Source organism: Cibotium barometz, chromosome 49 (assembly GCF_041138505.1).
Source record: "Cibotium barometz isolate CiBa-2024 chromosome 49, ASM4113850v1, whole genome shotgun sequence".
Classification (NCBI taxonomy): Eukaryota; Viridiplantae; Streptophyta; class Polypodiopsida; order Cyatheales; family Cibotiaceae; genus Cibotium; species Cibotium barometz.
In genome coordinates, this window is record NC_141094.1 from 39,715,042 (window position 1) to 39,728,470 (window position 13,429).

General features: G+C 38.3%; 1 protein-coding gene across 2 annotated transcripts; it reads right to left on the reverse strand.

The window, feature by feature from the left end:
* Window positions 1-2,731: 2,731 nt before the first annotated feature.
* On the reverse strand, window positions 2,732-4,400 carry LOC147610573 (uncharacterized). Of its 2 annotated transcripts, none has more exons than XM_086786289.1 (3): window positions 4,083-4,400; window positions 3,695-3,874; window positions 2,732-3,369 (listed from the first exon to the last, which is right to left on the reverse strand). In XM_086786289.1, exons 1-3 carry the CDS (start codon window positions 4,301-4,303, stop codon window positions 3,183-3,185), a joined length of 588 nt encoding a protein of 195 aa, XP_086642415.1. In that variant the 5' UTR covers window positions 4,304-4,400; the 3' UTR covers window positions 2,732-3,182. The 2 variants fall into 2 exon arrangements, with proteins under 2 accessions (XP_086642415.1, XP_086642416.1); XM_086786290.1 differs by having other exon boundaries at window positions 3,279-3,412.
* Between the last annotated feature and the right edge of the window lie 9,029 nt (window positions 4,401-13,429).

The window sequence follows — 13,429 nt, forward strand, 5'->3', positions numbered from 1 at the left end:
AGAGATTGGCTATTCTTCTTTAAAAAAAATATCTATTTTCAGACTAAAGCCGAGGACGCCCACTAAATGAAACTAGATAACCTCATCTTGCAACCACCCAATCATAGTTTTTAAATGGCTATGATTTTGAGAGATCTACCTCCATGTGTATTTTTTTAAACATGAGGAAATTTCCTATGGAAAGAAAATAATTCTATGGCAACACTAACTACTTCCCTTGATTTCTCCTCAAACTAAAGTTTGATGTGCGTGGTGTCCATACTAGGGATATTAATGTAGAAGAACAAGACGTGTTGTTTTTGAAATTATCTATCTGAGGCACTTAAGATTTTTCAATGCAATAAACAAGTACTCACAAACAAGACAGAGACAGAGACAGAGAGAGAGTTGAATGAATGCAAAAATGATTTATGAATTTTATACAAAAAACCCAGTAAGACAAGGGTGTGTTAGAACATTCCTAGTGAATCTTCTGTGTTAAAATGTTGTTTTTTTTGTTCTTCCATAGCATCTTTTATGAATGTTATAGCCCTAGTTGTATTTCAATGAAAGCTACATTCATATGTGAATTTGGTTTTTCAATTAAGTTTCAAAGGTTGGAATACCTAACAACATCCTTAGCACTCTAAGGTTTAACCTCTCACACTAATTAATGAATAACCATTTTTCACAAATGTTAGTGCCCTATTTGTTAGAAATAACAATTTTTCATCCATCAACATAAGAGTGTTGTGCAAAGGTTCAAATATTAAATCAAGAGTTATATTTATGCTTAGTAAAAGTAAAATAGATTTACTTTCTTGGTGCTCACTTTCATGTAATTTATAAGGCTCATCAACTAATGAAGAATCACTTATGCTCTTGGTCTTTCTTTACACTAGTCACTTGTGTTCATCTCTTACTCACTTGGGTTAATCTTTATTATTAGGTTAATCTCTATGATTATTCATTATGCTTAACCACCATCTCTTATTTTCACCCTAAACTTTCCAAGTCCTAATTTCAACATGGTATGAGATCCATGATCCATAATCATCACCATTAAGGTCCATTAGCAATATCCCTTTCTCTCATCTTTGCATAAAAATTGTAGTGTGCACATATTTGATGATTGCTCCCTCTATAGGGCATCTCCTTTTAAACCAAGCATTAGGCCTTCTAGAGCTGACTCATGGGGCTTCTAGCACATCCAAGGGTTTGGCCCAATTTGAACAAAAATCAACATCAAATCCATGTGTTTCTCATCATAAAACCCAAGAAGAATGGTGAAATTTTCATCTACAATTAAATTGTTCCAATTCCTTTTAGACATCTTGAAATAAGTGGTGTACAAGGAGTTGCATATCAAATCTTGAAAGCTTTCATCTAGTGGTTGATGTACAAGGAGTTGCACATCAAATCTTGAAGACTTCCAGTCCCGGTTGGCCCAGTGGAAGGGTGAGGTGAGGTGCATCCACTCAAATAGCATGGGGAGGTCAAATGACTGTGGCCACGTCAATCCGCTCGCCCTTCAGAGCTGCTGTGCTGATCACTTTTGTTCAAACACACTAGTTTTTCTTTTTAAGGGAAAGAATTATACTAATCATGCGTAAATGGTGTTATTAAGCACTTAACCTCTATTGTAAAGGACGAATAGACACTACCCTACTCTGAATCTTATTGTGTAAAACTAAAGGGTAAGACCTTCCTTCATCATTATAATGGCATCTCACTCCATGAGTATGGATAGATTTGATGGCAATGGAATCTCACTCCATGAGTACGTAAAGATTGATGGCAAATTATGGTTTCCACACTGGCAAGTGAAGATCATGTATCATCTCTCATGAGGGAAAGCCTTTGGAGTGTGGTCAATGGGAAGGAGAAAAAGCATTCTACTAGAGATATTGAGTTTATATGGACGCTTACATGGATCACTTCCAAGCTATTATAGCATTGACAATTTGACACTTAGTGACAAACCATATTGATCATATCTTTGACCTCGAGTCTTCTCTAGAAGAATGGGAAGAACTTGACAAATGGTTTGGGGCAAAAGGGAAGAACGAGTCAAAGATTGCATTTAAGATTGAGTTCTTTGAGTTAAAGATGAATTCTCATGAGTCCTTTGCTACTCATATCAATCATATGAAGAGTTTTATGACTCAACTCTTAGCATCTTCTTCCATTGGAGCACCAGTGGAAGAAGATGATGTCATTGCTGTGTGCTCTTGAAGAGCATGCCTGAGGACTATGACAATCTTGTCGAACTACTCTTAAGAATCTACCTTCTCCACCCTTTCATGGAGGGATCATCATCTCCCTCCAAGGAGAAGAAAAGAAGCTCAAAGGAAGAGTTCTTTCTACTCCAAAAAAAGCTATAACAAAGGGTCTTCCTCCAAGGATAGTCATAGCAAAAAGTGTAATTATTGTGGCAAAACTAATCATGATGAGAAAAATTGTTACTTCAAAATGAAATATAACTATTTTAGAAATCCTAATCATCCTTAGCAAACGTGCAAACAGTGAAGAAGAACCGACCTTTAAAAGAGGCCAACCTTGCCCAAGCTTATAAAGACTTGCCTTGACTAAGTTGGTGAAACCAAAAGATAAAAAAAGAGTTTGATAAATCCAAACGTGTCAAAGGCTAAGGTGGTGAAAGTAAAGCCAAAGATTGCTTAGTAAATTCACACGTCTATGAGTTATGGAGAATCATTTAGAGGGCGAGCATTAGAAATAACAAATAATCATCCATCAACATTAGAGTGTGCAAAGGTTTGAAGGTTAATCATCACGAGTTACATGTACCCTTTGAGAGTAAAGGAGAGACCAAGAGTTACATGTACCCTGAGTAAAAATCAAATCTAGTTACTATTTCGGTGCTCATTGTCATGTAATTTTGGTGCCTATATCAGGCTCATCAACCAATGAAGAGTCGCTCATGCTCTTGCTTCATGCTAGTGAGTTATGTTCATCTCTTATTCTAATCTTGTGTTAATCTCCATGATTAGGTTAGTGAGTGTGCTTAATCAGCATGCTTAACCATGACTTCTTTCTTCCCTAAAGCTAAAGCTCTCCAAACCCTGATTGCAACACTAGCAAGCTCTTAATTGAATAAAGAGGTTCAAGGTGTAATTTGATCAAAGTGAGTGTACATTATAGATGAATTTACAAAGCAATGAAAGGCTAGATGAGTACTTCTATCATGGGAAGGGCAAGATGGGCTGTGCATTGTTGTGAGGCAGCGCCCAGGATGGATGGACGGGCTGGTCGCGTCGATAATGGTTGTGCACGCCCTGATAGGTAGTCACCACAATAGCGGGATCATGCGTTGATCGCTCCACGCGCTTCTTCACGGGGCATCCCCCTATATTGCACCGATAATAGCTTCTGCGCGAGCGCCAAATCAACCCATAATTAATGATAATAGCTTCTGCTCGAGCGCAAAAACAACCCATAATTAACGATAATCGCTTCTGCCCGAGGGCCAAATCATCCCATAATTAGCGCGAGCGCCAAAACAACCCATAATTAACGATAATAGCTTCTGCGCGAGGGCCAAATCAACCCATAATTAACGATAATAGCTTCTGCGCGAGGGCCTAATCTAATCATTCATGAGAGCAATTGAATTGAATTTTGCACGATTTAAGACTACGGTTGATCCAATTAATGACCCCGTCCAATTAGATTAGCCTTCGATTTGATCTTGTACCTTGGGTGTTTGCTGTTTTTCACGGATTTCTGCCCATACTTGCGCCATTTGTACCCATCATCAAGAACGTCTGTGTCGCTCCTTGTTTCCAAAGCCACTTTTGGCTGCAGCAATTTCTTAAGCTTCTTCTCCTTAGCAGCAGCAGCAGCAGCAGGAGCAGCAGCAGCGGACTTGCGTAATCTGCACGGCAAATTACGACGCCATTAAAACGAATCAAATGAAAGGAGCCAGAAACACAAAGATTGAAGAACCTGCACGTGCATGCAAAGCCCCTACGCTCAAGCAATGGATTAAATGGAGTTTAATTACTAATTGAGCAACATCCTACAATCAAGTGGAGGATTAGGGGGAGAAGTGGTGGATTAGAGGGAGAATTAATGATAATTACAATTCGGATTGAGCAATATTGTGGCTCTGATCTGGGTCCTTGAAATCTCCACTGGTGGAAGGGCTAGCGCTGCGTTGCAGCGTTGGAGATTCACGAGCGAGCTGAGCTTGATCGTGATCGTGGGCGTGATCATCAGCGGCGCTCGACTGCAGGAAAGCGTCGGGCGGCCAAAGAAGGTCGTGCATCCAGTCTTCTGCAATATTATTCACTTCACTCCACATTGCACAGGGAGAAGATCACAATTACGGCTATGAGCTGGGGACCTGTGCTAAGGCTTGTTTGCAGAGATGAAGGGTTGCATCCAAGCTTGTGAACCACGGAAAGAAAAGCAAAAAGGTGCGTGATGGCCATGAAGGTTGACTTAGGTCAACTTTGCACCCTCAGGGAACCTTTCTAGAAGGTTTCAACAATTTTGACTGGCCGCCTCTAATCCTCAACAATTGTTTTTATAATTGATTGCATATTTAATTTAAGACTAATCCAAATTACAACACATTTTTATACATGCACAATTGTTTTTATAATTGATTGCATATTTTAATTCGAGGCTAAGCAATATTACAACCGGTTTTCCTCAATTCCAACAATTGTTTTTATAATTGATTGCATATTTTATTTAGGACTAATCCAAATTACAGAACATGGTTATAAATGCACAATTGTTTTATAATTGACTACATATTTTAATTCAAGGCTAAGCAAAATTAACATGGTTATAAATGCACAATTGTTTTTATAATTGACTACATATTTTAATTCAAGGCTAAGCAAAATTACAGCCGGTTTTTCTCAATTCCAATCGTGAAAATTACACTAATGTACAACTTCTTTTCTCACACTGGTTCTTATGTGACCACAAAACATGGTGATAACTGCACAATTGTTTTTATAATCGATTGCATTTTTTTAAAATTGTAAATGGTAGTTGTTTTCATTTTTGCTTTTGATTGTGATGCAGAATTGCCATTGGTGAAATGTCTTTTACAATCCACATGCCAGATGGGTTTGGTATCAAAGTGTTTCTAGTTTTCTATTGTAAAATATGCCTTTTATTCTTATGCTATGGTTTTCTCAGAAAGTGCAATCAAAATGGGCATTAATTAATTTGGCCAAAATATAGTAACAATTCACAAACCACATGACTTGTTCTGGGTTGAAAATGAAGACCTAAGAGATCTTCTAAAATTTGCTAAGAGAATAGCTATAATAATTAATTTCAAAGTGGAAACTATTTGGAAAACACATGAATTAAAATTATGAAACCAAAATCTTTGTTCTCTCCACTTATATCCCTATTTTTATCTCTACTCTCTCTCTCTCTCTCTCTCTCTCTCTCTCTCTCTCACACACACACACACACACACACACACACACACACACACACACACACAGAGCAAAGGCTGACCTTTTTTAAGAGATTCCTTCCTTCTCTCCCTATGGGTTTCCTTAGAATAGTAGGACTGTGAAATGGAATGGTCAAAACCAATCATTACACATGCACACACACACACACACACACACACACACACACACACACACACACACACACACACACAAATATAACACTTTGTTGAAGGTTTTTGTTTCACACTATTACTTCAAAGCTATTCCAACGTAATAGTGACATTTTATTTCTCTTTATCTTTTTTATAAATTTGCTAATGTGAAAATTTAAAAGGTAGTGGTTATTGTCGAGATAAAAATGAAGAACAAATGCCAAAATTTCTTGAAATAGACAAAGGAATGCCATATGTTTCTCTTGAATCTTTTTTATAACTTTAATAATGTGTGTTTTTTATAAAGGTAGTGGCTATTGTCAAGAGAAAAATGAAGCACAAAAGTCAAAGTTTCTTGAAAATGACAAAGGAAAGTCATATATAATTTAGGGAAAGTCCCATCATAATCTTTAGAAGTCTTATGTAACACAACAACCCAATTCAATAGGAAATATGTAAAAGAAGAGAGGACATGTCTTACGATTAAGGAACATATGAAAATAGTTTTCTTGACCTCAAAATATGCTTACAAATGCTATGCAATATAGTTAAAAAAATTTAAAAACTTTTTGGTACTACAATGTGTGGAAAAATAAATTATGGTGTGAATAATTTATTTAAAAAAATCGAGTCTCCATGAAAGGGCATTGTGACAAACCTTGTTTATGCTACATTGAGTGGGAAAATGAACTATGGTGTGCTAAATCAAAAGAACCCCATGAAAAGACATTGTTTAACAACAATCAACTTCTAATTTTAGAAAAGAAGAATACCTACGTCTCTTGAGAGTGACATGTGTTGTGGAAAATGTTCTTAATCTCTAGCAAACTTGGCATATCATTCAAGGATCTCAAATTCATAACTTACTTCTTGTTTTTGAATCATAAGCTTAAAAACTATGAAACTAGCTATGCAAGAAAGAGTCACCTGGTATTCACTGGTATTCAAGCATCTCAAGTTCATAACTTACTTTTTATTTTTGAAACACTGATAAGCTTAAAAACCGTGAAACACAATACCCTAGCTATGCAAGAAAGAGTCACTTTGGTATAAAAAGGGTGCTCAAAGGGTGTTACTAAAAAAAGTGTACTATTACCTCACTGCATACAAGTGTTACTCAAAAAAGTGTACTGTTACCTCACTGCATACAAGTTCGTTTTTTTACTAGCTCAAACCTGAAAATGTTTGCATTCAAAGAAGTGTGTTATTTAATTTTTATATATTTAACTATATTGTGGGTGTAAAATAATTATTTTAGAGGTATTTATACTCATAGTATAAATCCATAAACATATAGACCTATTTTTATTACCCTAGGGAGGCGAAGTGGTAGACCCTAGAGAAGAGCAAGGCAACAACAAAATGTAAACATGTATGTATGTACACCTCCTCCCCTCTAGAAAAAAAAAATCATTTTAATAGAAAAACAAAATGGGGGCTGCATGAATGAGAAATATGCCCATGTTACATTAAAATGAAGGCTCCACAAATTCATAAATCAAAATGAAGGATGCACTAAAGGGAGGATGTTATGTGTTACATAGAAGCCATCAAGAGCTCAATTTGAAATTTCAAGGGAAAACCTGATTTTTATATTTGGCATCAAAATCCCTTCATATATTAAAGAGTAGAACCTAATTCAAATATATCTAACAAGGTTTTTATCTTCTCTTCCAAGAGGACCCTGTCTTGAGTCTAGAAACTATACCTAGTGGCTTGTCCACTTCTTTTTCCCCTGGGGCAAGTGCACACGCATGCACTACCTTATATTAATTTAATTGTCTACATGAAATGCATATTACATGGCCCATGTCATTTCCTCCTTACTCTAGAAATCATGTTAGAATACTTCAACTTTGTTGTCTATCATTGTTGAAAATGAGTGAAACATGCATTTCTAGCTAATGTTTGAACAATGAGTGGGAAGTGCTATGACTGAGAATTGCTATGAAAAATTACATATGTCTAAAGTGAAAGGATTTGAAGTCTCCAATAGATTTTATATTTCACTATAGCTCTTTTTTATCTTAACATGATCACCAGGTCTAAGAGTGATAAATAGTTGAAACATGATGTAGGTTTGAAAGGGCAACAAGCGATCAACCCCAAACTCATGCTTGCCTATGTATAGACCTTTTTTTCTTATACCACATTGGACCTTCTCCTTGTGCTACTTCAACATAAATAAGTGGTTAGTTTTTTTTAGGGGAGTAATTATGTTATATAAGGTGTCTATGTTTGAATTCATGCCCTCAACTAAGGAATGTGATGTGATATTCACTTATGCAAGAGCCAATAATTTTTTTTAACTCAATTTACATCTTCTAGAAGTTTATATAACTTAGTAGCACATTCTACTTTACTAAGTGAAATATTATAATTGGTAATACATCCATTTCACTTTTTGTGGATACTTCTATAGGATATAACACCATATTAGATAATTTGGAAAAAATCCCATTCCCATTTGAAAAATGGGAGCATGGTGAACTTGTCCAAAAGTTTGTCAAAACCCCCTCATGTGACATATCATCGGAGATCTTGAAGAGTAGAATCTAAATCTATGATCTCCGACAAATTTGGAGTTAGTATGTTTAAGATATGTCCAAAACTATAGGAGTAATTGATTCCCAAAATGTGAGATTTTTCCCAAATTACCTAATATTGGCTATTATGAGGAAAAGTTAGAATCTACTTCTTTTTGTGGACATTTTTCCACAGATACTGGTGCTCGTAAGTCTCAGTTGAGACAACAGATTCATAATGTGAAGCGGAAAGGAAGGAGTATTCATGATTATGTACAAGAGATAAAGAAGTATGCAAATGCATTGGTAACTATCAATTCTCCCATGCCTAATGATGATTTGGTAGACATTGACTTGTGTGGTCTTAGCAAGGAGTACAAGTCTTTTGATACATCTATCTCTGTTCGGAGTACAGGTTTACCAGATTTTGATGAGTTGGCTTCACTCTTGCTTGTTGAGGAAATCAAACTCAGTGACTCTTTTCATGATGCATCTACTAGCCATGATGATAATGGCAAGAATCATGCTTTCTATTCACAAAGGGGATTTAGAGGCAAGGAGAGATTTGCATCACGAGGTCATGGTAATGGTCGTGGATGGCAGGATAGGTCACCACAACAGAATTTTCAGCTTTCATATGGTGCGAGAGGTGGTCATGGATATATACCCCAAAGAGGCAAAGGTAATCCTCGTGGAAGAGGACGTTGGCAAGGCCAGCAAGCATCTATGCAAAATGTGGAATGCCATTATTGTGGGAAGTTTGGTCATATGGCACATGATTGTTACTGTAAACAAAATGATTTAAGAGGGGGTAGAGCAAAACATGGTGGAAACTTTGCACAACATGGTGGAAATTATGCAAATGGTGAAAATTTTGCATCAAGTAGTCATGATGGCAGTGCAAATCACTTGTTTGCCATGAAACATGTTGTGGGATCTATGATGACACATGGTGACAATGATGACACTTGGTATATGGACTCTGGAGCATCAAACCATATGACTTGTCATGGCGAATGGTTTGAACATATAAAGCCAATGGATGTGAAAGGCTATGTGGAGACAGGTGATGATTCCCAGCATGCTATCACTCATGTTGGGAGTGTACCATTGGTGATGCACAATGGTGAAACAAACTCTATGGCAGATGTCTTGTATGCGCCTTCTATTACAAAAAGTTTGGGTCAAATGGTTACAAAAAGTTTGGGTCAAATGGTTGAACAAGGTTTACAGGTTCGTTTCAACGAGCATGATTGCTTCATTGAGGATTTCAAAAATGGATGTAGAGTCATTGCTAAAGGCAAGAAAGAAGGCAGGTTATTTAAGTTGGATGTTGAGATTCCTGAGTTGAAATCGGCCATGTTCTCTAAAAGCCGAAATGTGGTACAGGACATTGAAATGTGGCATAAAAGGATTGGACATGTGAACATACAAAGGTTAAAGAACATGTAGGCAAGAGGTATTGTTGGTGGGCTGCCTAGATTCAAGTATGATGGGAATATGCATGTCTATGATGCTTGCCAGTTTAGAAAGTAAGCAAGGTTGCCATTTCTTAAAAAAGGTAACATGAGTAGCAGGCCACTTGAGATTGTTCATAGTGATGTATGGGGTCCTGCACAAAACCCATCTATTAAAGGCAGCTTGTATTATGTGACATGTATTGATGATTTCAGCAAAATGACTTGGATTTACTTTCTCAAAGAGAAGAGTGAAGTGTTGGAAAAGTTTATGGACTTCAAAGCTTTTGCAAAGAAGCAATATGGCCAGATGGAGGTGGTGAATACACCTCACATGCTTTTGAGAACTTCAAAGCTTTTGCAAAGAAGCAATATGGCCAGATGGAGGTGGTGAATACACCTCACATGCTTTTGAGAACTTCTTGAGAAAGAATGGCATAAGAAGGCAGCTAACTTGCAAGTACACACCTCAGCAAAATGGTGTTGCTGAGAGGAAAAATAGAGTCATTGTGGTGATGTGGCTAGGGCAATGCTCAATGAAAAGAGCATGCCAGACTATTATTGGGCAGAAGCGTGTCCCACAACGGTGTATGTACTTAATAAGACACCCACAACTGCCATACATGGAAGTACGCTAGAGATGCGTCTTATAGGTTTTAGGCCAGACATTGGACACCTTAAAGTGTTTGGTAGCATAGCTTCTGTGCATGTGCCAGATGAGAGAAGGAAGAAGCTAGATCCTAAGGCAGAAAAGTGCATTTTTGTTGGGTATGCATAGGATCACAAGGCATATAAATGTTACAATCCACATACTAGGCAAGTGGTTATCTCACGAGATGTGGTGTTTGATGAACTTACTAGTTGGTGCAAGGCAAAGGATGAGGGTGTCATTGATTCCATTGATGTTGATGTGCATGTGAACTTGCCACAAACAAGTTCTATTTCTATGTCTAGGCCAGCAGAGTTTGAGAGTAGCACTATACATCCATGGTCAGGATGCTTGGGACATGAGGGTGTGAGCACTGGGAGTAGTGCTATGGATAAAGGGAAAAAGAAGGTTGAAGGAATTGGCATTACAGGTTATGAGTCATCAAGTTCAGAAAGTTTGGATGAGGAACTTGGCATACCAGTTTTACGCACACCTTGATGAAAGTTTGGATGAGGAACTTGGCATACCAGTTTTACGCACACCAGGTGCAAAAGGCAGGATAGATATGTGCCTCCAATGCTAGAGTGACAGGTGTTCAGTCATGCATTGTGGAGATCCCAAAGGGTCAGGTATCCAGTTGTTGACAAGTTGACATATCATGACTTTGCTATGCATTACGCATATATGACCTCTTTGGTGAAGCATGTGGAAACCTACATGCTATACAGAAGCTATTGGGAAGCATGTATGGGAGAAGGCAATGGATGTTGACATGGACGCATTGGTCCATAATGAAACTTGGGATCTGGTTGCCTTACCACAAGGCAAAAATGTCATTGGTTGCAAATGGGTTTATAAGGTGAAATGCAAATCAGATGGTTCTATTGAGCACCATAAAGCGCTAGCTAAGGGTTATGCACAAACCCAAGGCTTGGACTATGATGAAACATCTAGTCCAGTTGCAAAGATGGGAACAATAAGAGCAGTCATTGCTATGGTTGCAGCAAATGGTTGGGAAATGCATCAAATGGATGTGAAAAATGCATTTCTAAATGGTGATTTATAAGAGGAAGTTTATATGGCACAGCCAGAAGGATATGTACACCTGAGGTACCCCACTCATGTATGTAGGTTAAAGAAAGCATTATATGGTTTAAAGCAAGCACCTCGTGCTTGGAGTGATAAAATAAGTCGATATCTTATCTCCCTTGGATTTCAGGTTTCTTCAGTAGATTCTTCACTCTATGTGAAGAAAACAGATCATGGGATTATCTTACTTGTCATCTATGTGAATGACTTGATTGTCACAGGAGATCATGCTACAGATGTTATGCATGTCAAGAAGGTATTGAGTGGGCAGTTTGATATGAAAGACTTGGGTGAATTGAGATATTTTCTTGGGATTGAAGTGATCAAAGACCATGCAGGGACATGGGTAGTGTAACGCCAATATGCATTGGATATGTTTGCAAAATATGGAATGACAGGGTGTAAGCCAATGAGTACACCTTTGGAGCAGAATGTGAAGTTGCGGGCTGATTTTGATGAAGAGTTGGATGATCCATCTATGCTTGGATGTACATGGCTACACAGATGTAGATTAGGCAGGTAGCTCGTATGACACGAGGTCTACTAATGGTTATGCCTTTACATTTGGAAGTGCAGACGGTGAGTTGGAGCAGTAAGAAGCAACCTACTATTGCTTTATCTAGTACAGAGGTTGAATACAGGGGTGTAGCCATAGCTACATGTGAAGGAGTATGGCTAAAGAGTCTCTTGGCTGATTTGGGTGAGCCTATTGTTGATGGCAAGGTTCTCATTCATTGTGACAACATGAGCAGCATACATTGGCCAAGAATACAGTTTTTCATGCGCGGACCAAACATATAGAGGTCCACTATCATTTTATCAGAGAGAAAGTGTTGGATGGTACATTGGATTTACAGTATGTGAAGACTGAAGAGCAGGTGGCCGATATCTTTACAAAGCCACTTAGCAGGGAGAAGTTTGAGTACTTCCGTACTATGTTGGGAGTACATGGGATGAGCTTGAGGGGGAGTGTTGAGAGCTTTGATAGCCCAAGCTCATCTACATCTTCATCTATGGGTGGCAGTACATCATGAGCTTGAGAGGGGCTGTTGAGATTCAAGCTCGATGTCAGCTTTGTGACAATTGCACTATGTGCTGGCATGTTAGATAGTAACATGTGTGAGACATAAATGACCACGTCCAGCTGGTCATAGTGTGTGGACAGTAGTAGCTAGGGTTAGCTGTGTGTGGACACAACACATGTAGTGTGTTGTAGCTTATGGATTATGGCTTTATGCATTGTGTGAGAAGGGACATGGCTTTCCTCTATGGTTAGGGTTTGACTAATACATTAGGGTTTGCTCCTCTCTGTGTGTCTCCTCTCCCTCTACCTGTTTTTCATCATAAGCCTTGGTTTGTGAGGTTCTCATGATAGCGTGATACATGTTGTTGTCGCTAGCATGTTGAGTTCAAACTTTTTTATGATGTGTTCCATTCTCTTAGTGGGCATAGAGAGTTACCTCGTAGTCCTCGTGATTTCATCCACTCTCTTTTGTGTGCACACATGGAGGATGCCCAATTCCATAGGATGCCTTGTGTGGAGAGCAATTGCACATCATGTGGTTTACTTGCACATCTACATATGGTAGATCTTGATGCAAGTGACTAAGCGATAGTGCCATGGCAACATTATGAGTATGTGACACACCAGCTCCAGAGTGGTGGGTGGGCAGTCCAAGAAGTTGCAGCTCGTGGACAAACATACACCACGTTGTCACTTCACAGCCACATTTAGGGAGGAGATCTACCCCTATATACGGCACAGTCATTGTGCCAAGTGGCAGGATTGTCAGTTCTGAGCATGCATGGCAAAGTTTCCTATTGGTGTGGTCGTCTTTGTGGTTGATTTTGCAGAGAACTACACCTTCACACCTTTTCAGGAGATACAATCTGAGTATTACTTCTCGAAGCAAGTAATGGTTATATTTCATAATATTTGTTTCGTGTTTGAGCTATATTACTTATTTGATTTTTTGTATCCTAATTGTCTCTCTTGCTTACCTCACCAGGTTGCTATTATGGTCCACATTAGCTATCGACATGTAGAGGCCCATGTAGATGGGATACCGAGTATCCCCGAGGCCCATGTCATTATTTGAGAGTATTATTTCTATATCACTGATGATCGTTC

Excerpts from the sequence above, each read along its gene's own strand:
- LOC147610573 (XM_086786289.1), bottom strand. The coding sequence starts at position 4,303 with ATGTGGAGTGAAGTGAATAATATTGCAGAAGACTGGATGCACGACCTT. Across the intron at positions 3,875-4,082 it reads AATATTGCTCAATCCGAATT|ATTACGCAAGTCCGCTGCTG; the intron begins GTAATTATCATT and ends TTTGCCGTGCAG. Across the intron at positions 3,370-3,694 it reads AAAAACAGCAAACACCCAAG|AAGCTATTATCGGTGCAATA; the intron begins GTACAAGATCAA and ends GCGCTCGCGCAG.